Source organism: Stomoxys calcitrans, chromosome 3 (assembly GCF_963082655.1).
Source record: "Stomoxys calcitrans chromosome 3, idStoCalc2.1, whole genome shotgun sequence".
NCBI lineage: Eukaryota > Metazoa > Arthropoda > Insecta > Diptera > Muscidae > Stomoxys > Stomoxys calcitrans.
Genome location: NC_081554.1, coordinates 140,915,458 through 140,940,089, shown reverse-complemented (window position 1 = coordinate 140,940,089; position 24,632 = coordinate 140,915,458). Strand labels below are relative to the sequence as shown.

General features: G+C 37.2%; 3 protein-coding genes across 3 annotated transcripts in view; 2 read left to right on the top strand and 1 right to left on the bottom strand.

Annotated features, from left to right (window-relative positions):
* LOC131995710 (zinc finger protein 492-like) overlaps nucleotides 1–24,632 on the bottom strand; it is a 493,860-nt gene that overhangs the window by 38,036 nt on the left and 431,192 nt on the right. The gene's annotated exons all lie outside the window — the stretch shown is intronic.
* Nucleotides 10,783–16,021, top strand: LOC106083881 (uncharacterized). Its single transcript, XM_013247165.2, has 2 exons — nucleotides 10,783–10,914; nucleotides 15,192–16,021. Exons 1-2 carry the CDS (start codon nucleotides 10,845–10,847, stop codon nucleotides 15,890–15,892), a joined length of 771 nt encoding a protein of 256 aa, XP_013102619.1. The 5' UTR covers nucleotides 10,783–10,844; the 3' UTR covers nucleotides 15,893–16,021.
* On the top strand, nucleotides 16,604–20,427 carry LOC106083880 (uncharacterized). The gene is made up of 2 exons (XM_013247164.2): nucleotides 16,604–16,750; nucleotides 19,614–20,427. Exons 1-2 carry the CDS (start codon nucleotides 16,663–16,665, stop codon nucleotides 20,324–20,326), a joined length of 801 nt encoding a protein of 266 aa, XP_013102618.1. The 5' UTR covers nucleotides 16,604–16,662; the 3' UTR covers nucleotides 20,327–20,427.

The window sequence follows — 24,632 nt, the reverse complement described above, 5'->3', positions numbered from 1 at the left end:
GATCGCATTTGTCGATTTCTTTTCCCGGCATCTCTTTTTAGGCAAAAAAGGATATAAGAAAATATTTGCTCTGTTATTAGAGCGATATCAAGATATGGTCCGGTTTAGACCACAATTAAATTATATGTTGGAAACCTATGTAAAATGTCAGCCAATTCGAATAAGAATTGCGCCCTTTGGTGGCTCAAGAAGTAAAATAGAGAGATCGATTTATATGGGAACTGTATCGGGCTAAAGACCGATTCAGACCATATTAACCACCTATGTTGATGGTCATGAGAGAATCCGTCGTACAAAATTTAAGGCAAATCGGATAATAATTGCGACCTCTAGAGGCTCAAAAAGTCAAGATCCCAGATCGGTTTATATGGCAGCTATATCAGGTTATGAACCGATTTGAACCATATTTGACACAGTTGTTGAAAGTAAGAATAAAATACGTCTTGCAAAATTTCAGCCAAATCGGATAGGAGTTGCGCCCTCTAGAAGCTCAAGAAGTCAAGTCCCCAGATCTGTTTATTTGACAGCTATATCAGATTATGAACCGATTTGAACCATACTTGGCACAGTTGTTGGATATCATAACAAAACACGTCGTGCAAAATTTCATTCCAATCGGATAAGAATTGCGCACTCTAGAGGGTCAAGAAATCAAGACCCAAGATCGGTTTATTTGGCAGCTATATCAGGTTATGGACCGATTTAAACCATACTTGGTACAGTTGTTGGATATCATAACAAAACACGTCGTGCTAAATTTCATCCCAATCGGATAAGAATTGCGCACTCTAGAGGCTCAAGAAGTCAATACCCAAGATCGGTTTATATGGCAGCCATATCAAAACAAGGACCGATATGGCCCATTTACAATACCAACCGACCTACACTAATAAGAAGTATTTGTGCAAATCAAGCGGCTAGCTTTACTCCTTCGGAAGTTAGCGTGCTTTCGACAGACAGACGGACGGACGAACATGGCTAGATCGACATAAAATTTCACGACGATCAAGAATATATATACTTTATGGGATCTCAAACGAATATTTCGAGTAGTTACAAACAGAATGACGAAATTAGTATACCCCCATCCTATGGTGGAGGGTAAAAAACAAACATTACTCGAAAAAACGTAGAAGAGAAGGAACGGGGTTGTCAATGTAAGAGGTTACATTGACGACCCTCAAAAACGTTACAAGGATCATCATTTGTGAATCTGCACCTGGAATTTCCGGAAGTGGTCTCCCCCAAGGAACACATGGCAAGACCAGGAGTGTCAAAAGTCCTACAGTCAGAAGCACCAGTAGCGCCAGGCGAAGGAGAGGTATCGGAAAAAATCGAGAGAGGAAATACTTCTATTCTGCACGAAAAAGAAAGAAGTAGAAAGACGTAAGTGTGAGCGAATCGAGATGTGAAGGAACCAGAATAAATTCCGGAAATTATACCAAAGAAACAAACATCATATTGATAGCTTTGGTACAGGTACATCCACCTGTAGATACAAAGCAGGAAATCTGGTAACTGCTGGTGTCCGATAATGGAGGCGTTGAGGATACCACAGAGTCACCACAGTGTATGAGCTGTATGACGACGTTAGCACAGTTACACTCATCAAAATACAACGGTTGCGTTAGTTAGGTCATATTATCGGAAAGAATGAAGATGATTCAGCGGAGAAGTCTTTCGAAGGCGATCACGGTGGTACACGCAAGCCGAGACGACCAAAAGCCTGATGGGAAGACCAAGTCGTGAAAGACATCTCGAAACTTGGTGGCAGAGATTTTAAAAGAAGTGCATAAGATCGAGATGCTTGCAACGCTATTATAATTTCGGCTAATGGGACAAATGTTCTGCCATAGCCAATTAAAGTAAGTAGAGAAGGCACAGAAGGAGTCAGACTATCTGACGCCACATCTCGCCACAATTTTCACTTCTTGCCTAGAACTTGCATAAACTTCGAAAGCCTGGCAGGAGGCAATGGTGCTATTTAAACTCCAGTCCGGCGAGGCAAGTTATGCGAAACTAAAAGTCTACAGGCCTACTCAAAACCAAGGAACGTATTGTAGATACCACGATAAAGAATAGGGCATTCGGCGAACTGCTCAAATACAAAGAGCATGCCTATACCAAGGGAAGGTCGGTGGACACTGCCTTGCACAAGGTTGTGCATATAGTAGTAAATCCATTTAAGTCCAAATACTGGAAAAGACCCGAGAAAGACAAAACAGCAACTACCATTTGTCTCTACTACAAGCCGCCTTCGACAGCTCTATTCATTCGAAGGTATTGCAAGCCATGTCTGAATTTGATATCAATGCAAAAATGATGCGATGACGCCTGGCACACTACTCAAAAGATAACACATGCTGCTCACCTACGCCGACGACATTTATATTATGAGTCTTTCACCGGAAGAACCATTGCAGTCCATGAAAATATTGGAAAAAAAATCTGTGGAAGTGGATCTGCCAGTAAATCGAGATAAGACAGAGTGGATGCTATTTAATCCCACAAAGTCATGTACACCCGAGAAGATAAAGAAGATGCAGAAAGTTGGAAACTACAAATTTGAGATAGTCAACAATTTTATCTACTTCCGCACCGCAGTGAACGAAAGAGATGCCAGTTTTGAAATAAATCGAAGTATAATATTGGCTTGCAGATGCTACTTTGGATTGAGCAAGCAGTTCAGGAGCAAAGCCACCTTTTGACAAATGAAAATCACACTTTAGAGACACACTCACATTGAGACTGATACTGCCCGTGGTGTTGTATGGCTCCGAAGCATGGGTATTTACGAAAGCATATGAGGAAGTATCCGTCGACCAAATCACCCAAACTTTCGGAAAGAAAAGCTAGCAGCTCGAAATTCTGCACAAATACTTCGAAGTAGTGCAGATCGGGTAGGATTATAATTAAACCGATCGGTTTCCGATTATACATTTTGAGCCTTTAGAGGGCACAGTTATTATCCGATTTGACAGATCATCCGATTCGACAGATCATCCGATTTGACAGATGATCCGATTTGACAAATCATCCGATTTGACAGATCATCCGATTTGACAGATCATCCCATTTGACAGATTATCCGATTTGACAGACCATCCGATTTAACAGATTATCCGATTTGACTTCTTGAGCTTCTAAAAGACGCAACTTGTATCCAATTTGGTTAATATTTTGCACGTTAGGAATTAAAAAACCATTACAAGTACGGCTCGTATCGGTCCACGACTTTATAGAGCTTCAAAAAAATATATGTTGATGATTAATCAACTTCGGTTTAAGAAAGCAAATTATAAACAAAGTCACCTCTCGACAGACAAAAATTCACTGAATGAGACACTGGTATTACCTGTGTAATATACATGACAATTATACTCCATACTGTGTAGAGTTACAATATGGAGGATTTCCCTAATAGAAAAAATAATTAAAATGCAAAGAGTATAACAAGTATGTATATGACATCAAATTATCATATAAAAATGCTGGTCATTTCATATGATAAACTTTTGTTATTGAAGAAATTAAATTTTATAAAACTTTGCGGAAATGTTTGTAGGGAATCGATACGGACAACTATACGGAAAATATACATGTAGAAGGATGTGCAAAATAATTATATGGGGTCTATATCAATGTATAAGCTCTTTAGCATATTGTGTAAGTGTTGAAGGACGTCAGAGTACATTAGGTAAACAATTTTAGTCAAATCGGGAAAAATGCAAAGTTTCTAGGCTTCAAAAAGTTAAGTCGGATGTTCGGTTTATGGGGTCCTCATATTTTGATCGGACTGTTAAGGGGAGATTTAGTATAGTCGATAGAGCGCATAAGAGTACTTAAAGTACGAAGTTTTAGTCAAATCGGACAAACAAATTAACTTTTAAAAATCAATCGGGAGATTTATATAGCGCCTATATCTATGAAGGACCCATATACATTCATAGAAAAAAGTGTGCTGATAATACCACTGTCTGCTTACTGTTCGTAGTTAGCTTTTATGCTATTTCAACAAAAATTCTGCTATTTTATCAAAATGTTTGCAATTTAAGTATAACATACTGACTGATGAATATCCTGTTGTTTACTGAAAATGTCTATTGCTCCATTTATAAAGTAATTGTCATGAGGCATAATTTAGTTAAAGGTACTACATTTCAAGCAAATTGAATATCTATCTTAATTGAAATTTTGGAAAACTCTTCCTCATTGAGAACATATTTGACTGACCAAGCTATTAAGAAAAAGCACAAAATGTATTTAATTTGAACGCCCATTTTCATGGGCGAAAACATTTTTGATGCCTGTTATTCAAAAGCTTTGTATGATCTAGCAATTTGTTTGCTATCGTAGCAAATGTGCTTTTTTGGGACAGCATTGTTGAATATTTTTGCAGATTTTGTAGCTAAATTAGTAGATCTTGTTAGCTTAAATGGCAGACCGAAATGTTTGCTTTAACAACAGTCCTATATTTGCTTATTGTGAAAGTATTTCGATGTTGTTCCCATACCAATGTTCAGGCAAAACCGTAAAAAACTAAGGCTTCAAGAGGCCCAAAAAGTAAATCGAAGAACCATTTCATATGATAGATATAGCGAAATAATAACTTTTTTAACCCATTTGCAATCCCCAACGTGTCTATGCAAAATCTGAAGCTAATGTCTTTCGTCCGATTGCTATCAGAATTCCATAGACGGACGGACGAACATGGCTGCATCGACGTTTGCTGTCAAGACGATCAAGAATATATTTCGAGGTGACGGAAACGAAATGACTCACGTTCTGTGGTAATGGGAATAAAAAAAATGTTTGATGTTTAATCAAATTTGCTATTAGTATTATATTTACTATACAAATTGTAGTATACAATATATAATACAGATCATGAAAATATAGCCATCAATTTTGGCAAAAACTACTAAATACATATTAAAATTATACTATCCTTATATCCTACAAAAGCATTTCAATTCATATAAAATTAACAGCAACATTTTTGGCAGACAACAATTTTTTTCACACACCGAGTTATAAGTGCACAAATGCTATTAAGACTCTAAATATTTGTACCGCTTATATTATCAACCACTTGAAATTAATCTGTGCAAATCTAAGGTGATTACAATATTTTCCTTAAGATCATCTATTAAAATAGACGACAAGAACATTTGTTCACAATCTCACCAAACAATCAATTTTTAATTAAAAAACTGGACATATCCTTTTGGCAAGTTTTGCGACATCATCATGTCCACGGATTTGTTCAACTTGAGATAAGATATATTTTCAATTAAAAATAAAGGTTTCATAGAAACAATGTTTTTTAAGCTTACGTAAACCTACTAAAGTTAAAAAATTAAGGCATTGGCCGTATATTTATTTTAAATTAAACTGTACTGTAGAGACAATTGTTGTTGTTCACATCTGGCAAAAACTTTCCAAAAAATATATGCGACCAGAAAAATTACCTCAGCTTCGGAAAAAAGTTTAACATTTTTCTAAATTATCAAACTTGACTACATTTCGCATTTTAGCAAATCCAAACGTGTCAAACATTTCCCACGTAACATCGGATTAAAAAACCTCTTCATAGAAGTGCTTTAATTCAACAAGGCGAATTATATTTATATTTTAACTAAATTCAAATGATATGCTAAAGTACTCAAAAATAAATTTTAAAATAATATTTTAAGACTCTGAAAAAATATTATATTATATTCTTTACTACACTTGAAAAAAATCTGTAATAACTTTCAAGATTTAAATGAAAGATAAAGAACTTTAAAGATGCATAATTTTGAAAAAAAAATTCCTTTATTAAAAGATTTTTACTTGATATTAAGTAAAAGTTAAAGATGAGAGAGATGACAGGCTAGCTACAATCCGCATAAAGGCCGACGGAAGACAAGGATGAGCAGACCAAGATTATTTTTTAAGAGCGCCTAGAATGAGAATATGACCGCTGTGAAAATAGAGAAGGAACATATCTTTGGCACAACAGTCTGAAAATTTAGTCTACACGAATAAACTTTCGATAATGAATTGAGGCTTCTAGACTTCGCCGCGGCAAAGAACACGTTGGTTAGCAGCACCAGATTGCAACATCGAAGAATTCATACGGCCACATGGCTGTCAACCGATCAAAACGCGAGAAAATAAATAGCTCATCTTGTGAAAGATGAAACGTATTCAACCAGCATGTTAGATGTACGATCGATCCCAGGGGCGAACATCGAATCGGGTCATTACCTTGTTTTACCAAACGTTACCACTCGTCTTAGTGTGTCGAGAAACGTACGATCTGACACTGCACGGATGCTGGACATCGGAAAGCTGCAAACATAACAGGTGCCAACGGCATACCTCACTCGGCTGACCCAAATTGCTTGAAGAAGGAACTCCCTGTCCCGATAGTATAGCAGCCCAATGGCAAACCATTACCCACTCCAGGAAAGAGCCGTAACATTCGTACTTGGATACAGGAAGCCTCCCCCAAGAAACCCATGGTACGATCAGGAGTGCCAAAAAGCTACTGCAGCCATGAATGCTGAGCACTTTTTAAGTCGGTAACAACGCGCCAGATGAAGGAGAGGTGTCGGGAGAAAAGGAGAGAGGAAGAACGTTTCTTCCGCAAGAAGAATAAAGGAAATGGAAAGACGTGAGTGTGAGCGAATTGATATAATCAGGAGCCAGAATGAAATTCCGCAAATTCTACCAAAGAATCAAACAACAAACTTTGGCTTTTGTACAGGCACATACTCCTGCAGAGACAAAGAAGGAAATCTGGTAAATGATACATATAGTGTGCTGAGGATATGGAAAGAACACATCGCCCAGCTGTTGGTAACCAATGATGGTAACCACGAGTATACCACCGAACCACAACCTGATGAAGGTATAGAATGTGTACCACCTAGTTAGAACGAGGTCCACGTAGCAGAAATCCGGCCTAAAAGCTATAAGGCAAAAGAAGACGACGGGTTGCCGGGTGCACTCTTAAGACCGAAGACGACACGCTGATAAGGCGTATCCATTAGCTTGTCTGTGCAATCTGGCTAGAACAGTCTTGGATTGACGAAACCCTAGTATTGCCATCTGGAAGATCATGTTACACGAATGGATCAAAGCTAGAGGACAGAGTGGGACTGAGATCTGTTTTAGACTGCCTGACCATAATACGGTCCTGCAGGCGGAGATCCGGGCGATATCGAAATGCGTGTAGTGGTGTGGTGCCAACGCAAGGACGACTAGTGTGAACATCTATACGGACAGTAAATATGCCATAAGAGTAATAACAACCCGGACGGTAAAGTTACGAACAGTCTTGCAGTGTAAAAAGGAGATTAACGTCTTTTCTGGGGATGGCAAAATCCGCATCGTTTGGGTGGCGGGCCATAACGGAGTAAGAGGGAATGAAAGGGCAGATGATTTAGCGGTGAAGGCCAGAGGACTGCCATATCATGACGGGACACATAGGATTACGAGCTCACTTATGGAAAATCGGTGCGGCAAGTGATACCATGTGTAGGGCATGCGGCGAGACGATGAGACGTTGGAGCATTTCCTTTGTCACTGCCCAGCTTTCTAACAGATACCGGCACTTAGGTGGCGACACTATACCAGACCTGAATGAATGGGGAGTGGCATGGAAAAAAAATTAGGGATTTTGTAAGTACCACGGAATTCCTAACTTAGATTTTCTTTTTCGAGGTTCCTTTTCTTTTTGTATTTAGAGCGCACACCAAGCCGATTACTCTCTTAGGTGTATGTCCATAGTGGCATGGGGCGGATTAATATATGCCCCTCTTTTCAACCTAATCTAACCTACTAAATTTGACAAATGGCAATCTCTTACGAGTGTAGACATTTCAAGTGCATATAGTCCTCCATAAACTATTTGTCGGTATCTGTTAGAAAGCCGGGCAGTGACAAAGGAAATGCTCCAGTGGCAAAGGTAACACTCCACCGAAGCACAGAGTTTAACATGTCGGCTCACAACGTTACGTCTAAGTTCGAATTCTGTTCAGATCATCAAAAAAATTTTTCAGAGGTGGTAATCAGCTTTTAATGCTGGCGACCTTTATGAGGTACCTCAACAATGTAGTGTATATCAAGCGGAAATCTTTGCAATTAAATAAGTGGCTCCCATAACGATGCCGTAATTATCTTCTCAGACACTCAAGCAGCTATTAAACCTTAAGGGTTTTTTTTGAAATCAATAACCGTACTATTGAACGGGATGCCAGGAAATTGTAGAATAGACGAGCGACCAGTGACTAGAATCTACCTTACTTATTCTAGGGGAACTGTAATCTGTGGGTATGCCTCTTGCGACATGTTAGCAAAGTCTTTAGGATCAGGCCCGAATGACAATCTCTTGAAGAGGTCTACAGCTTTGCTGTTGTTGGCAAGAACAGACGTCTCACTCATTGTGTCCGTCATGGCAGGTCCAAGTCTGATCGGAAAACGTGCAGTCTTTCAGCAAGAAACTTGCACGTAACAACTTCTACATATGCTGAGAGGGACGTCGAGGATGAGGAGCTTATAGAATATCTGCTGGATGTGGGCCCTTTACTGGCAAGCAATAGAAATTCCACTTTAGGTTCACAATTCTTAAAAGACTTTTGTGAATTAGCGGATGTGAATATTCACATGTTATTCGGCTTTTTTTTAAAGCGATTTACATGTTTCAACCAGAAGGCACTTTCCTTCTCATGTTCCTGTAGTATCACAATAGACGAAAACGTCTAAGTGTGTCAGATTGCATACTACCACTTAAGGAGTAGTAGATCTAGTGCTTCCCTAGACATTGTCCATACATTCTCTAACTTGTGAATGTATCCTACCGTAATAGATTTTGAAGATAGGATTTTCCTTAGACCAGAGGCCTCAGATATATGTTCTGAGCGCTTTTCAGCTCGCCCTTGTATTTTCTTGACTCAGCCTTATAGACGTCCCAAACGTGTGGTGCCCTTGTGGCTTTCGCCCTGTTGGAGAGTTTTCTGCAACTCTCGCTTTTAGGGTACACCACGGCGGTCACTGTTTGCCTTTTGGATTGGCTCTAGGACATACTGAAATAAGCGAGCCATTCAGGCCCTTCGTGATCCGCTTTACCATTACGTCTATGTCCTCCGCGATTTCTATTTCTTCTTCAGGTCTAGAGGTGATAGTCGTCCAGAATGTGTGCCTAAATTTATCCCAATCTGCCTTTTCTCTGTTTAACCGAGGGCCATACATATCCTTCCGCTAATAATCTCTTATACAAAGGTAACATGCCTATTTCGTTGATTTTGGACATTAGAGTGTCCCAACAATCAAAACGTATTAGTTTTTTCCTTTTGATCCTGATAAGCAAACTACAAAATATTATGTCGATCCGTTAACTATCACCCGTGCCGACACAACGTCCGATGTTGGATATATTACTTTCTAAACGATCCGATTTGCACGAAATTCGGTATGGAGTGTTTGATTACCGTTCCGTTCAGGTTGGGAAATGTATAGATTCGTGCACATTGGTTGAAAATTGTAGTGTAAATCGAGCGATTTATATAAATCTAAATCTGACATTTATTCGCCATAATTCGTATCGTTCATCTTTGAGCTAAAAAAAGTGGTACGTGAAAAATTTCGTGCTCATTGAGAAAAAGTAAGGTCTCCACCTTGATTAAAAAAAACACAGACGGACAAACAGTACAGAAAGGATACGCGGACAAACGGACAACTAGAAGAATTTCTGAGTCGCACCGGTCACTGCATCATACCCACAGTAGTGGCTCAGGGTGAAGTTCATGCTTTATACATAAAAGCCATAAAAATGGGTACATTATTTCCGAAATTCATTCTATGACCTAAAATTCTTAACTGGATCCCTCAGAAAGTTATATGCCCAACTTTTGACGCAGTGTCAGCACGTGTGACTGTTGTATTTTGCTTATTGAGATCAAAAGGAAAAATGCAAAAAAAAAATTCTTTACAGCCTGGGACAGTCTATTGGACACGCTTATTTAGAATATGTCAATGTCCAGCATTGATACCATAAAAATTACTAGTCATGAAATTCTTCCTGCAAAGGCCTTTAACAAACAAACACTTTCGAAAAAAACTCACAAATGCCGTACGTCATTATACTTCCACTTACTAAAAATTGTTTTTTTTATTCAATTTAACATACGTTCGCCTACGATTGGCCTAAATTGCAAAAAATTGTAAGTACCCAAACTACGGAAAATCCAACTATGCACAACTTATCAATCTTTTCGTATATATAGCATAACTGAATACAAACACTGCAGTGTATCGCGATGACGCTAATCCATTTTTGTGAAAACCAACTCTACGAACAATGCAAGGTATAAAGACAACATCGCAGTAAAATTGAGCAGTAAAGCAGCCTTTCTTAAAAAAATAAGAAACAAAAATCTGAGAGTTCTAAAAACAAACGGTCTTCCGATAACCACAATATAAGTGGCCAATACATGAACCCCCTTGAACGATTTGATTTATGATCTCGTATTGCAAATATAAAACAATTAAAAATCCCTATCGCTGCTACCAAATCGTAAAATGCAATAACAATTGAAGGGTGCTACAAGAAATAATACCAAACAAAAAAAAGAAAGACAGATAAGATGGTTTTTGAGGAAATCTGCTGTTGCCCATTTTCATAGCTAGAAAGGCGAAGTTGGTTGACTTGTTAGCTTATCTAAGCAGATGTCTCACATGGCATTTGCAAGGCATTCTATAAAAGCTCAGGTAGGTAGGGGCCAATATAGTAGTAGTATTCTGACTGTAAGTTGCACGAGCAGTTCATACGAAAAAGAATAAATTTTGTAAATAAAATGAAAACCGCTGTTGCTCTTTTGGCCTTAGTTGCCTTTGCCGCTTCCGCTCATGTGGCCGATCCCTTCGGTAAGTAATGAATGATAAGACAATTTATTAAGGAAGTTATATACACAATAATAATATTTTGATAGCTTAAATTGAAAATATATAAAAAAATAATCTCAAAAACTAGCATTAAAAATACCAAGCCATCAAAAGCTCTTTAGAAAAAAGAAATGAAAATATTTAATCACGTCATGAATTTAACTAAATTCTAAACGATTAGCAAAGACATTGTTATATTTGACATCTTCATCGATTTGATATTTATCCCGTGAATATATAAAAAATCCCCCAGTTAGAATTACAGTATTGGACCAAGTAAAAACACGTTTATTTCCGCCGGACCGAATCCTATATACCCTCCACCATGCATCGCATTTGGCATGTTCTTCGAATGATGTTTTCATAAATATGGGAGATATATACGACGTTAAAAATTTCTGCCAAATCGGATAATATATGCGCTCTCGGGGCTCAATGAAGTCAAATCAGGCGATCGGTTAATGTGAGAGCTATATCAGGTTATAGACCGGGATATGGACCATGCTGTTGGAAGTCATATCAAAACTTTATGTGGAATATTTCAGCCAAATCGGGTGGTAATAGCAGACGAATAAACGGACATTGCTAAATGCAAAAATTATGTCAAGACAGTCAAGAATATATATATACTTTGTTGGGTCTCAGATCAATATTTCGATGTGTTACAAACGGAATGACGAAATTAGTATTACCCCATCCTATGGTGCAGGGTATTAAAATGATATATGTGTATGATAAAAACATAGCACACAACGTTTAGATTTCGTGAATTTTGTTTTTGACTAAAATTCCAACCTTTTTATTTCAATATATTCAATGAAATCGAATAAGAAAAAAATGGTTGTAAATCAAGCCAATTTTAATATTCTTCCGGGATACTTAAGAGCGTAGGTGCACTCTAAAGAATAAATTAAATTTAAAGTTTTTTCCTTTAATTTTTTTTTGTACAAACTTTCGAATCATGGTCACCCTTCCACTAAGATACAATAGAATTGTCTTAAGACAATTGTCTTAATTTTAGATCAATGATCTATGTTTGTTCGTTCTTTTAAGGAGTCAACGCTGTGGAGCTCGGTTACGCGGGAAGGAATATCACCGCTATCCAAGAAGGGAAGTGGATTGTATGTGGGTTTTAAATTCTAATGGGCTGCAGCTTCTAACAACAGATGAGGGCGAAGATATATGTGGTTTTGACAACAGATTCTCCAAGTAGTAGTAGTAGTAGCAGATAGGGATAGTTAAGATGGTTTAAACGAAACTAATCGTATAAATATTCTTGATCGTTTTGATATTCTTAGTCGTCCGTCTGTCAACACCTCGCTAACTTTCGAAGGAATAAAGCTTGGCGCATGCAATTTTGCACGTTTACTTCCTAATAATCTGAGTCTTGACTTCTTGAGCCTCTAGAGGGCGCAATTCTTATCCGATTCGGCTGACATTTTGCACAAAATAGTTTATTATGACTTCCAACAACTGTGCTTAGCATAATCCAAATCGGTTCATAAGCTGACATAACTCCCATATAAACCGATTCTGGAGGATCTTGGTTCATGAGCCGCTAAAGGGCGCAATTATTATCCGATTTCGCTGCAATTTTGCATATATTTTTGTTTTGGTTTGAACATCAACAACTGTGCCAGATATGATCCAAATTGTTTCATAACCTGAAATAACTTCCATATAAAGCGATCTCGGATCTTGACTGATTGAGCCTCTAAATGGCGCAATTATTATCAAATTTTGCTGAAATTTTCATGAAGTGTTTTGGTTTGATTTCCAACAATTGTGCAAAGTATGGTCTAAATCGGTCCATGATATAGCTCCCATATAAGCAGATCTCCCGATTTTATTTCTTAAGCCACTATAGGGTGCAATTCTTGTCCATTTTGGTGGAAATTTTACACAAAGAATTTGACTTTGGTCTCCAACAGCCAAACCAAGTATGGCCCCAATCGGTTCATTACTTGCTATATCTCAAATAGTATAGCAATTTTTATCCGTTATTGTTTGTCTGCCTATAAAAAGATATCGGCCAAAGAACTTGACTAATACGACCCATGGTGTGAGATATATAAGATTCGGCCCTGTCGAACTTATCACGCTTTTACTTGTCTTGGATTTATTTTCTGTTTTTAGGTACTCGTTTAAACTAAAGTAGTCATTCACAATAATTTAATCGTTTTAATGCATAAAATTTACTTTATGACTATATCAGTTATTAAAGTAGAGGAAATTCAAAAGCACCACTGAACTAAGTCGAAACTCGTAGTTTGGTCAATGTTTTTCATTGCCGGATTCGAACAAAACTTCGTGTAGATGTTTTTACACCATGTCGTTCACACTTATGTGTCCCGGAGATAAACTTCGTCAAAAGAAAGCAAATAATCGTATATACCCTTAACCACAGGCGGACCGACATTTGGACGGATGTAGCTAGATCGACTTGTCATGACCATCAAGAGTATACATACTTTATGGGGTCTTAGACGAATATTTCGAGGTGTTACAAACGGATTGACGAAATTAGTATATCCCCACCTTCGGTCGGTTGGCATTGTAAATGGGCTAAATCGGTTCCTGTTTTGATATAGTTGCCATATAAATCGATCTCCCGATTTGACTTCTTGAGCTATTAGAGGGTGCAATTCTTAGACTTCTCTGAAAATTTGCACATGTCTTTTTGGACTGACTTCCAACTACAGCTGTATCAAGAAAGGTCTAAATGAGTACATAACCTGATATAGCTGGCATATAACCGATCTCCGGTTTTGATTTCTTGAGCCTCTAGAGGACGTAATTCTTTTAGAATTTGCCTGAATTTAGTATTTCTTTATAACTTCTAACCGCCATGACAAGTGCAGTCCATATCGGTCAATGACTTGATATAGCTCATATATATTTGAAAAAAGACATTCAAAGAACTTGTCAAATGCGATCAATGGTGAGGGTACATAATATTCGGCCCGACCGAACTTAGAACCCTTTTACTTGTTTAGGTGTATGTTTTTTGTTTTTAAGACTATAAAAAATTATCAAATTGACGAAAATGAGAAAAAAATACGCTATATGGCCTTAAAATTAAATGATGTGATGAAACATACAAATATTTTATGTATTTATTTAATGTTTAGACTATATTCAAGTTTTTACCAACTAAAAACATTCTGATGTTTGCTATTTTAGCAAAAAATTACTACCGTTCCATTTCCAGCAGGCGCTCTGCTGCTGCTGCCAGGATTTTTTCTGTTTGCACTAACAAGTTTCTCTGAGCATGAGGAAAAATCTATATTAAGGGATTCAATAATAAAATGTCAGGTTAAATATCAGGAAAAAAATACAAAATACATTTTTTGAAAAAATATATACCTGTCCGTTATAACGCAATTTTTTTAATTAAAAAAAATTTGAACACTCTTTACAAACTTTTCTATTATTCATGATTTGAAGTGATTAACAGGGCCCGAATTATCATTTCTAAAGCACTCTGTCTTGAAATGCTTCATCCCATGAATAGTTTTCTGTTTGAAATATGCAACGATGAATCTTTTCCACACGTAGTTGGTGCACCAACATGCCACATGCTTCTCTGCTGATTTCGCCGAAGTGAGTGTTTCTCTGCCTGTACTTAGACTAGTTTTAAGGCGTGGAGTAGGTCAACACTCTGTATGCGAATCCGCTATCAAAAGGTCAGATAATATTTAAAATTTTTAACGCTATTTAAAATGTAACCCTGCTTATAGTCAAATTGTTAGTTTATTTGACAACCAGTGTGTATGGTCAATAAAAAATTTAGCTGTGGTATCACACCGCCTGAAAATATAGCTGTGGTATCACACTGCCTAATAATAAAAAACCAATGCAATTTTTTTTTTGCAAATTTTGCTATCATCATTCCTCTAAGGAACAGTGCAAACTTCTCACATATCAATGAGTGTAGTCCGATTCAAGTTTTAACTCAATGATCAGGGACCTCCTTTTATAGCCGAGTCCAAACGGCTTGCCGCAGTGCGACACCTCTTTTGAGAGACATTTTTACATGGCATAGTACCTCACAAATGTTGGCAGCATTAGAAGGGAAAAACCACCGCTGAAATTCTTTTTCTGATGGTCTCGCCAGGTTTCGATCCCAGGCGTTCAGCGTCATAGGCGGAAATGCTAACCTCTGCGCAACGGTGGTCTCCAATAAAAAGCCATTACGCTACCCAAACTTGATTAAATATTAACACAAATTTTGATTTTTTCTCTGTTCTCATTTCTAGCTGATCGTTCCATCTCCAGCACCGTTGTCGATGTCATCGAAGGTATCCGTGATCAAATGCCTTGCGGTTTCCCCGAAATGGGCATTCCTCCATTGGCTCCCCTTAAGATTGCCCACAAGGAAATCAACATTGATTACCCCGCTATTCGCTTGCATGGTTCCGTCGATAACTTCCGTTTGAATGGCTTGAACGATTTCGATATCGCCGAAATGAAAGTCAATGCCATCACCAGCAAGGTCACTTTCCGTTTCATCTTTAACAACGTCAATGTTGATACCAAATACGATTTGAGCATGGTCTTGAAGAAGGCCGGTTTCACCATCAACATGATTGGTGCTGGTCCCGCTAAATTCGCCATCAAGGATATGAACATCTGGGGTACCATGAAATACTCCTTGGGCGTTTTGTCTGGCAAATTGAAGTTGAAGACCTTGGAAGTCCGTACCCACATTGGTGATGTTGAGTCCGAAATCGAAGGCATGTTGGGTGAAGGCATGGTCAACCACAAGATGAACGATGTTTTGGCTGAAGCCGTCGAATTGGCTGTCAACGAAAATGAGGATATGATCGCCGAAACCATTGAAGCCATTGCTTTGCCCGCCGTCAACAGCGTTTTGGATGAAATGACTTTGGCCGAAATCATTGCTGGTTCTGGTGGTGAAGGTGAGAAGACCGAATGTATCCCCATGCCCGATAACTAAACTTTTTGGCATTTGACAGAGAAAGTTAATTTTTCTTTATTTTAAGTTATATTTTTCAAAGAAATAATGAAAAATTAAAGATTAAGAAAAATAAACAAAAAAACTTTTTGAAAGAAAAAAATTTGAAAATTTAATATTGAATTTTTTTGGGAGGGGAAAAAGTAGAACGAAAGATATGGGAAAATCTTGGGAAGGAAAAATTGAGAAAGAAAGATCTGAGAAAGTCTTGCAAAAACTTTTTCAGCCCAATAATTGAGATTTTCTAAAGAAAAAATCCTTGCAATAGATTTAAATTTAGTTTTAATTAAAACACATTAAAGCTCTAAGTGATCGCTCCTTTTTTCTCATACTGTCTACCTTTGTCTCATTCTCTGATAACAATAACTTATATACACTCGCAATGCTTTATATTTTTTGTTCTCTTTGCAACCTGTAATTATTTCTCTTTCTTTTAGGGAGAGAGTACACGTCTGTATAGGTCTTCTCTCTTTCGCTTTTAATCCATCGAAATTTAATATTCTTAACTATATCAGCCTATTAGTTCATTGTTTTTTTTTTTTTTTTCTTATGAACAGTAATATCTTATCATCTACGGATTTTTGATTATCACTATCGATTGGTAGTATCTTTCGATATTTTTATGGTTTGGGTTAATCCAAATGTTATCGATAAATTGATATTGGTATAAAACTCTTGTTTTCGCGCAGTGTTTAGTTTAGTTTATTTACTAAATTCGAGTAGTAAACACAACGCGCAAGAAACTCTAAAACATGAAATACTTATTGATTTTGTTGGCTTTAATGCCCTTGGCTATGGGCGGTGGTGAGCCCCGCGATGAGGTCCGTGCCCTGATTGAAGGTAAGAAGTGGACAAAGTGTTTTATTAAAAGTTAAACATTAAAGTGAAAACAACCTTAAGGGATTAAAATTAGGATAGAACCATAAATAAACGATTTTTTTTTATCGGTAAGATCGAATTAACGTCCTTTCAACATATGAACGTACGTGAAGACTTTTATAAACATTTCCAAAAAAAGGATTACATTTCCACACAAATTGCATATATATGATTTTTTTAAGTTTTTAATTTTCTAAAGTGGCGATTCGCGAAGGATTTCCTGAATTTTTTAAATTTAATTATTTTTCTTATCTAATCTTTTTTAAAATGGCTACATGACTTCAAATTTTAATTAGATTTTCCCAAACATTATACAATTACGTGTGATAGCTCAAACAATTATTCAAAAGATTTTGAGGGTGCGATTTTGAAAAGTAAGTGAAGTGAAGTAAAGTTAAGTAATTTTACAAACTTTCAAGCAGTAAAAGATGGACAAGCCGATGGGACATTGCTAGGTGCAGAATGTCAAATAACAATTGACATTCTTGTCAAATTCATTTACCAAAACATTTCAAAAGTGCAATTATTCATTCAACCTGAGAGTATATTAATGAAGTAATTCTCAGGGTCACCAATGGCAGCATTCCATTTTGGTTATAGCAGGGCAAATAAAGATGATGCGAGAATTCCATTAAGAAACAACTGGGATTCTTCTCTCAAGTTTAAGCTCAATGACTTCCTTTATTGCTGAGTCTGAATGGCTTGCGGCAGAGCAACATCACTTAGCACAGAAGTAAACGCAGCCAAATACCAAAGATAAATACGTCACAGCTGAATAATTTTCTATTATTGCGGGATTTGAACCCAGGCTTTCAGCGTCAAAGACGACGGCCTAATATCTGGCTTCGCTACGAGGATCTAATACAACTAAATTGGCTTATAAGTTAGTGTAAGGTTTAAGTGACAGCACGACGTTTTAGTCAATTGTGATATTGCAGGAACAGACGAAGAAAGATGCTTTCTGTTGATCTAGCCAGAAAACTTTAAAAAGTAATTTAAATAAGATAGGCCAACATATCTCTTGGTACACTGATTATATAGAAAGGCGAGTTTGTTGTGTTCTATCTTTTGTCTGCTTGATTCTGTTGAGTGTCAAGACCCAGGAACTCTGCGACTAAGATGGGGGTGCGTTCACTGGGTTTTGGGTCTGAGTCAAGTGGGTCTGGCTGGGCAGGTAAACAGGTGACGTGTATCGTTTATAATATCGAGTTTGTGGTATAATGAAACTTATGGAGCACTCGGTTTTGGGACATGAAAGAAATCCCTTCATAAAATCTTTTTTGTAATGTAAATTTAAACAACATTCTCAATACAAGTCGAATTTCATATATACACGTAGGCTAGTTTGCGACTTGTTATGTTATGCGTTCGATAATTGGTTAATGTTAATTCCCGCATAACTATTGAGCGTAAAGGGCGAGTTTTCAATTCGCTAGGCAAAACTGTAATTTGTAAGATAATAAAGATGCCCAAAGTATATCCAGTAGAAGGACAAATTTGAGCCCGGGAGTAGATCTAAAATAATAATTGGGCATGCCTTGCTCACAATTTTATTGATGTGACAAGTTTGTAATATGCCTTCAATAAGTAAAGATTTTCGTTGACTTGGCATTAGACATAACAGATGAGAAGTCACCAACCGCCCTTTGTACAAAAACGCCAACTGTTCAGTACTAATCCTCCAAAAACTGTTGTCGCCTGATGATCATTTCCAAAAAAAGAAACAACGGTGAATAGAAGTATTGTAGGTTCTTCAATAATGTTGCTTAGAAAAAGAAGTAGAAGCATTTGGATGAACACCCATAGTAATAAGTCCAATGATTTCACCAAACACTGCCTATCTTTATAGAATATTAGAAAAAAATTAACATGTACAATATTACAATTAAAAGATGGCAAATTTTCCCAGGGACATTCCATTAAGGAACAGGGATAAACTTCTCACATTTCAATGAGTTCAAGCTCATTGATTAGGGACTTCTTTTTTTAAGCGGAGTCCGAAGGGCGTACCGCAGTACGACACCCTTTTGGGGAGAAGTTTTTACGTGGCATAGTACAAACGTTGCCACCATTAGGAGGGTATAACCACAGCTGTAAATTTCGAACCCAAGCGTTCAGTAAACGTGCTAACCTCTGCGCTACGATGACATCTTAAATAAAAAAAAATTTAATATACAAGATTTCAAACTATTTATGACGATTTTAGTCTACTCTCAACTTGTTCTATCTGAAAAAAAAGTGGAAAATGCTTGCTGTTTTATCAAAGAATTTATTGCCGTCCCATTTTCATTTCCTACGCCTGCGGTACACTGACAGGTACCGCTAAAAAATAATTGATGCAGTTTAAACAAGAGAAATATTGATCAAGTCAAGAACTAAGATATTCCGTATTCCATTCATCAGCATAGGAACCATTCACCAGCATAGGGATTTCGAAAAAAAACATTAGAGTAATATTTGGCGTGGTAAGGGAATTAGTCAGATTTGAGCTGGAGAAGCACTGGATTAAAAAGAGAATAACCAAAATTCAAGGAAAACGTTAATCCGCGTCGATTAAACGAAACAAACAAAGATACTCAGTATTCGCACTGAACTTAAACTATCTATAAAGACTAAAATGTCGTATGTTGTGACATTTAGAGATTAAAGTTGAAACAAAAGATGGGTCAGGAATCACTCCAACAACTGTTTTTCAAGACCAAATAACTTGGCATCACAAATTATGATAATTTTTCAAAAATTTTAAATAATTCTTGATATAAATTATATTTTATTTTCTCATTTAAAAACCTTATTTAATCCATTTCCATTTCATCCCTTCTAGCAAATGATCGATCAATTTCAAGTCAAATTGTGGATTTTATAGAAAGTAAGAAACAGCAGATGCCCTGCGGTTTCCCTGGCTTGGGTATTCCTCCATTGGCCCCCCTAAAGGCTTCGCATAAAGATATTCACATTAACGCTGGATCGATTCAAGCCCATGGCGAAGTTAACAATTTCCGTATGGATGGTTTAGATGACTTCGATATCGTTCAATTCAAACTCAGCACCTTAATCAGTAAACTTACATTCGAGTTTAACTGGAATCATGTCTATTTAAATACCGACTATGTCATGGCCACCAGTTTGGATAACTTTAAGGTAACCCGCTCTGGTTTGGCTAAATTCGCACTTAAAAATCTGCGAGTCTGGGGTGATGCAAAATACGCTATGGGTATTTTTGGTGGAACTTTGAAATTGAAGACATTCAATATGTACATGAGTGTGGGTGAGGTCAAATCAGAAATCGGAGGACTTTCCAAATATGGCATTATCAACAAGAAACTGAATGAAGTCGTCGAGGAATGGGTTTATTTGGCTATTAACGACAACACCGATAACATGTCCGATCTGACCAATGGATATTTGGTACCATTAGTCAATAATTTGATTGGTGATATGACATTGTCGGATTTGTTAGGCTTGATTGGTGGAGGTGGTGGTGGCGGCGGCGACGAGGGTGAAAAGGAAGTTTGTGTACCACCAACAGATGCCTAAACCTAAGATATACCGAAAAACTTTTATACATTTTAATGTCTTCAGCTATGAAGACATATAGTAAGAAAATATAAAGTGTGCAATATTGTTAAACAAATCAATAGATTTAGTACTTCTGTTTTATTTAATCACACCAACTGGAAGCTCTTATCATACAGGTTCTTTAAATAAAAGTCCATAGGTAGCCTTAATCTATAAAGAGTCCACTAATATAATCTCCGTGCCAAAAACAACCATTAACACAACAAATTTTATGGTCGGTCACCCAAGTGGTCCTAATCTATCGATAGAACAAAAAATCGTAAATATTTATCTACAAAAGAAAATTTCTCTGGGTGCTTGTTTAAGCAAATAAAAATGCAATAAATACAGCAAAATTATAGTAGCCTTTAGATAACAAACATTGTGTATTGCGAATTAGCAAGAAGGTAAAATTTAAAGTCTCTTTATGAGGCACATCAAAATTTAAGTGATTCGAAAGGTTCACATATATACTAAAAAATGTCTTTAAAAGGTTTAGAAAGATTTTTTTAAAAATTTTAATATATAGTACAGCCAAAATGGTACCACATTGCTATTGGGTTGCCTAAAAAGTAATTGCGGATTTTTTTAAAAGAAAGTAAATGCATTTTTAATAAAACTTAGAATGAACTTTAATCAAATATATAATTGCCATTTTGTTCGATAACCTTTTGCCATCTTCCTGGCATATTTAGTATTCCACGCTCATAGAACTTCTGGCCTTTATCTGCAAAAAACTGAACCAAGTGCGATTTTATAGCCTCATCATTGCCGAAAGTTTTACCATTAAAGGAGTTCTGCAAAGATCGAAATAAATGGTAGTCTGATGGTTTAAGGTCAGGGCTATATGGTGGATGCATCAAAAGTTCCCAGCCAAGCTCACTCAGTTTTTGGCGAGTGACCAAAGATGTGTGCGGTCTAGCGTTGTCCTGGTGGAATATGACACCTTTACGATTGACCAATTCTGGTCGCTTCTCCTTGATGGCTGTATTCAATTTGTCCAATTGTTGACAGTAAACATCCGAATTAATCGTTTGGTTCCTTGGAAGCAGCTCAAAATATACCACACCCTTCCAATCCCACCAAATAGACAGCATAACCTTCTTTTGGTGGATATCAGCCTTTGAAGTGGTTTGAGCTTCTTCACCATGCTTGGACCATGATCGTTTTCGACTAACGTTGTTGTAAACAATCCATTTTTCATCTCCAGTTATGATTCGTTTTAAAAACGGATCGAATTCATTGCGTTTAAGGTGCATATCACAAGCGTTGATTCGGTTTGTTAAATGAATTTCTTTCAATACATGTGGTACCCATATTAAAATTGACGCCAAACAAACAAATGTAAACAAAATTTCGCGCACTTTTTTTCTAAAGCAAGCTAAAAGTAACAGCTGATAACTGACAGAAGAAAGAGTGCAACTACAGAGTCACAAGCCGTTGAAAAAATTTGTCAACGCCGACTATATAACTACTATATTACCGACAATTACTTTTTGGGCAACCCAATATATACAGTGGCTCATAAAAGTTTACGTACGCATGTGTCTAGCAATTAAAGTGGCTATATTTCAACTATTAATATGTAGATAGATTTCGTGGTTCCTCCTTTATATGCGGCAATTGTTTCCAATCGTCGATTCACGATTTTGAACAGAATATGGGTGTTAATTCCCCTGTATAGGCTCACTATTCTCATAAATTAGGTTTAAGGCCTTCTTTAGATGAAATCATGTGTGTTTGGATACTTTTTTCGAGTAATTCTCCGATTTGTTCTATTGGATTTATGCCAGATGCAAATGTAAAATCCACTTTATAATCACTTCATTATCATTAATCGTGAATTGGTCCCAAATTATTACTGAATAAGTCAGATTAGGTTTAGATAAATATGCTTATCCGTTTTCCCACGATAAAAACTATCTTACCAAAGCCAGGACACCCCAAACAATATTGGAATAATATCATGGTTTAACTATGAAATAAGTTATTAGGGAAATTGTGTCTGAGCCGAAAATCCTTTGGGCGATAAGGAGTTTTGACTCCTTTAAGTCTACAGGCCCTGATGATGTATCACCGGTTGAATTACAAGCTGTCTCTGATAGACTGGTTCCCTGGCTTAGGGAGATATACTCTGCTTGTATCAGAATGTCATATATACCTGTGGGGTAGAGGGACACGAAGTTCATTTTCATTCCGAAAGCAGCAAACCCCTACCACACGAAGGCGAAAGATTTTCTTCCTATTAGTCTGTCATCCTTTATGCTGAAGACTCTTGAGAGGTTGATAGAAACATATTTTAGGGCAAAGATCCCTGGAGATCGCTTGTCGCGGCAGCAGCATAGGCATCCACTGAAACAGCCCTTCACGACCTAGACGGCTACATAGAGGGTTCTCTCGCTGTCAAGGAATATACAGTGGTAGCATTTCTTGACATTGAAGGTGCTTTAAATAATGTAAAACCGACGTCAACCATGAAGGAATTGGAGTTTCTAGGCATCAACTCTATCGTAAGAAAGATTGTTAATAACGTACGTAAGAAAAAGGCGTAAAAGTGGTCGGGTATGCTGATGACGTGACAAGTACGGTTAGGGGAATGTTTCCCAGCACTCTAAAAGATATACTTCAGGAAGCTCTAAGTGCAACAGCTAAGTGGGCTGCCGAAAGTGGTCTGGGTATAAATCCGTGCAAGACAGAAGTAGTTCTTTTCAGCAGGAGATACAAGTTGCCTACAGTGGATCCTGTCTCCTTGGGTGGAGAGAATGTTCCATTTACAGAGAGCGAAAATACATGGGTGTTTTGCTGGACAGGAAATTGAACTTCAAATCCAACATTTTGGAAAGGCCAAGAAAGGCCACTCTTGACGTTTACACCTGCAAGAGAGCTATTGGCAAAAGTTGGGGATTTAGAACGCGTGTCATGCATTGGGTATATACTGCAGTGTAGACCTATTATGCCATATGGTGTTGTGATGCTCAATACTTAACCAGACCCAAAGGATGGCTTGTTTGTGCATCACAGCCGCACTGAGGACGACACCATCTGATGCACTGAATTCAATGCTACATTTAATGCCTCTGGACATTGTTGCTAGCCAAATTGCAGCGACCACTGCCGTGCGGTTTATCATTGGTCATGTGGCGGCTACGGACACTGTGTTATCCTTGATGCAATATCCGATGTTCCAGGCAGTGTGGATTACACCCTACCTGAGACGCTTTTTGATAAAAATTACTGTACCACTATTCCCGATAGAACCGATTGGAACTACCATACACCTAGTAACAGAAGTTATATAGACTACTATACGGATGGTTTATAAACTATTTGCACCTAACTAAAGATGTGTTAAATTTATTAAGTACTTGCAAGTTTTCCTTGTTTTATACAAAATTTAACCTAATTATATAAAAATTTATTTACTTAATTAGAATAAGTTTGTTTTATTAATTCTATGAACAACTTTTTCTGAACCATAGCACAGGTAAAATAGAAAAAACTTTGTAAAATATTCTAAGCCTGCACAAAAATTAACTCTCAGAAAAAACTTACTAGCAAATTTGTATGTGGAAAAGTTAATTCTCAATGAGTTTGAAGTAGGTTTGAAGAGACTTGGCAGACAAAATAATTGAAATTGTATGGATTTCCAACAAATTATTTTGTTTTAGTTAGTTGCTAGAATACGCGTACTACCACGTAACACACCAGATTAAAATTCCCCGGCTAGCAAAAAAAACATTTTTTTGTTATTTTTTCTTTAAATGCTTTCTAGGAGAAAATTATCCTTTGAATATTTATTTTCGACAATTAAAGAGCTTATAGTGAAATACTATGCTGCGAAATTGGTATGTGTATGCCGCTTCACTAACAGGGAAACAATATATATGCCTTTATCTGAATTCCATATGCTCTTTATTGGTCTATGAATTCGGTTTTAGGGTCATCTAACATTAGGCGTTAGATGTACTCCATTCTTAAAAGACTTTATTAGAACCCTATATTCTCATGGGGATTTTGGGAGTGGAAAGGCTCCCAGGGTGGTGGTTGGAGGGTTTAGGGAGTGGTGTGGACCCCCAGAAACGTGGTCCTGAAAGTGGGTATGCATTTCGTGCTCTACTCCCAAATGCCTTTAATTTGAGTCCCACATTGCCATGATCGATAAATAGGTATGTCCGTTTTAGCGTTTTTTTTTTTGCCTGAAAAATATATCAGCATTGTGCTCTACTCTAATATACAATACCATTTAGTTAAACCCCATATTATCATTGGTTAAAGGGGAGTTTAT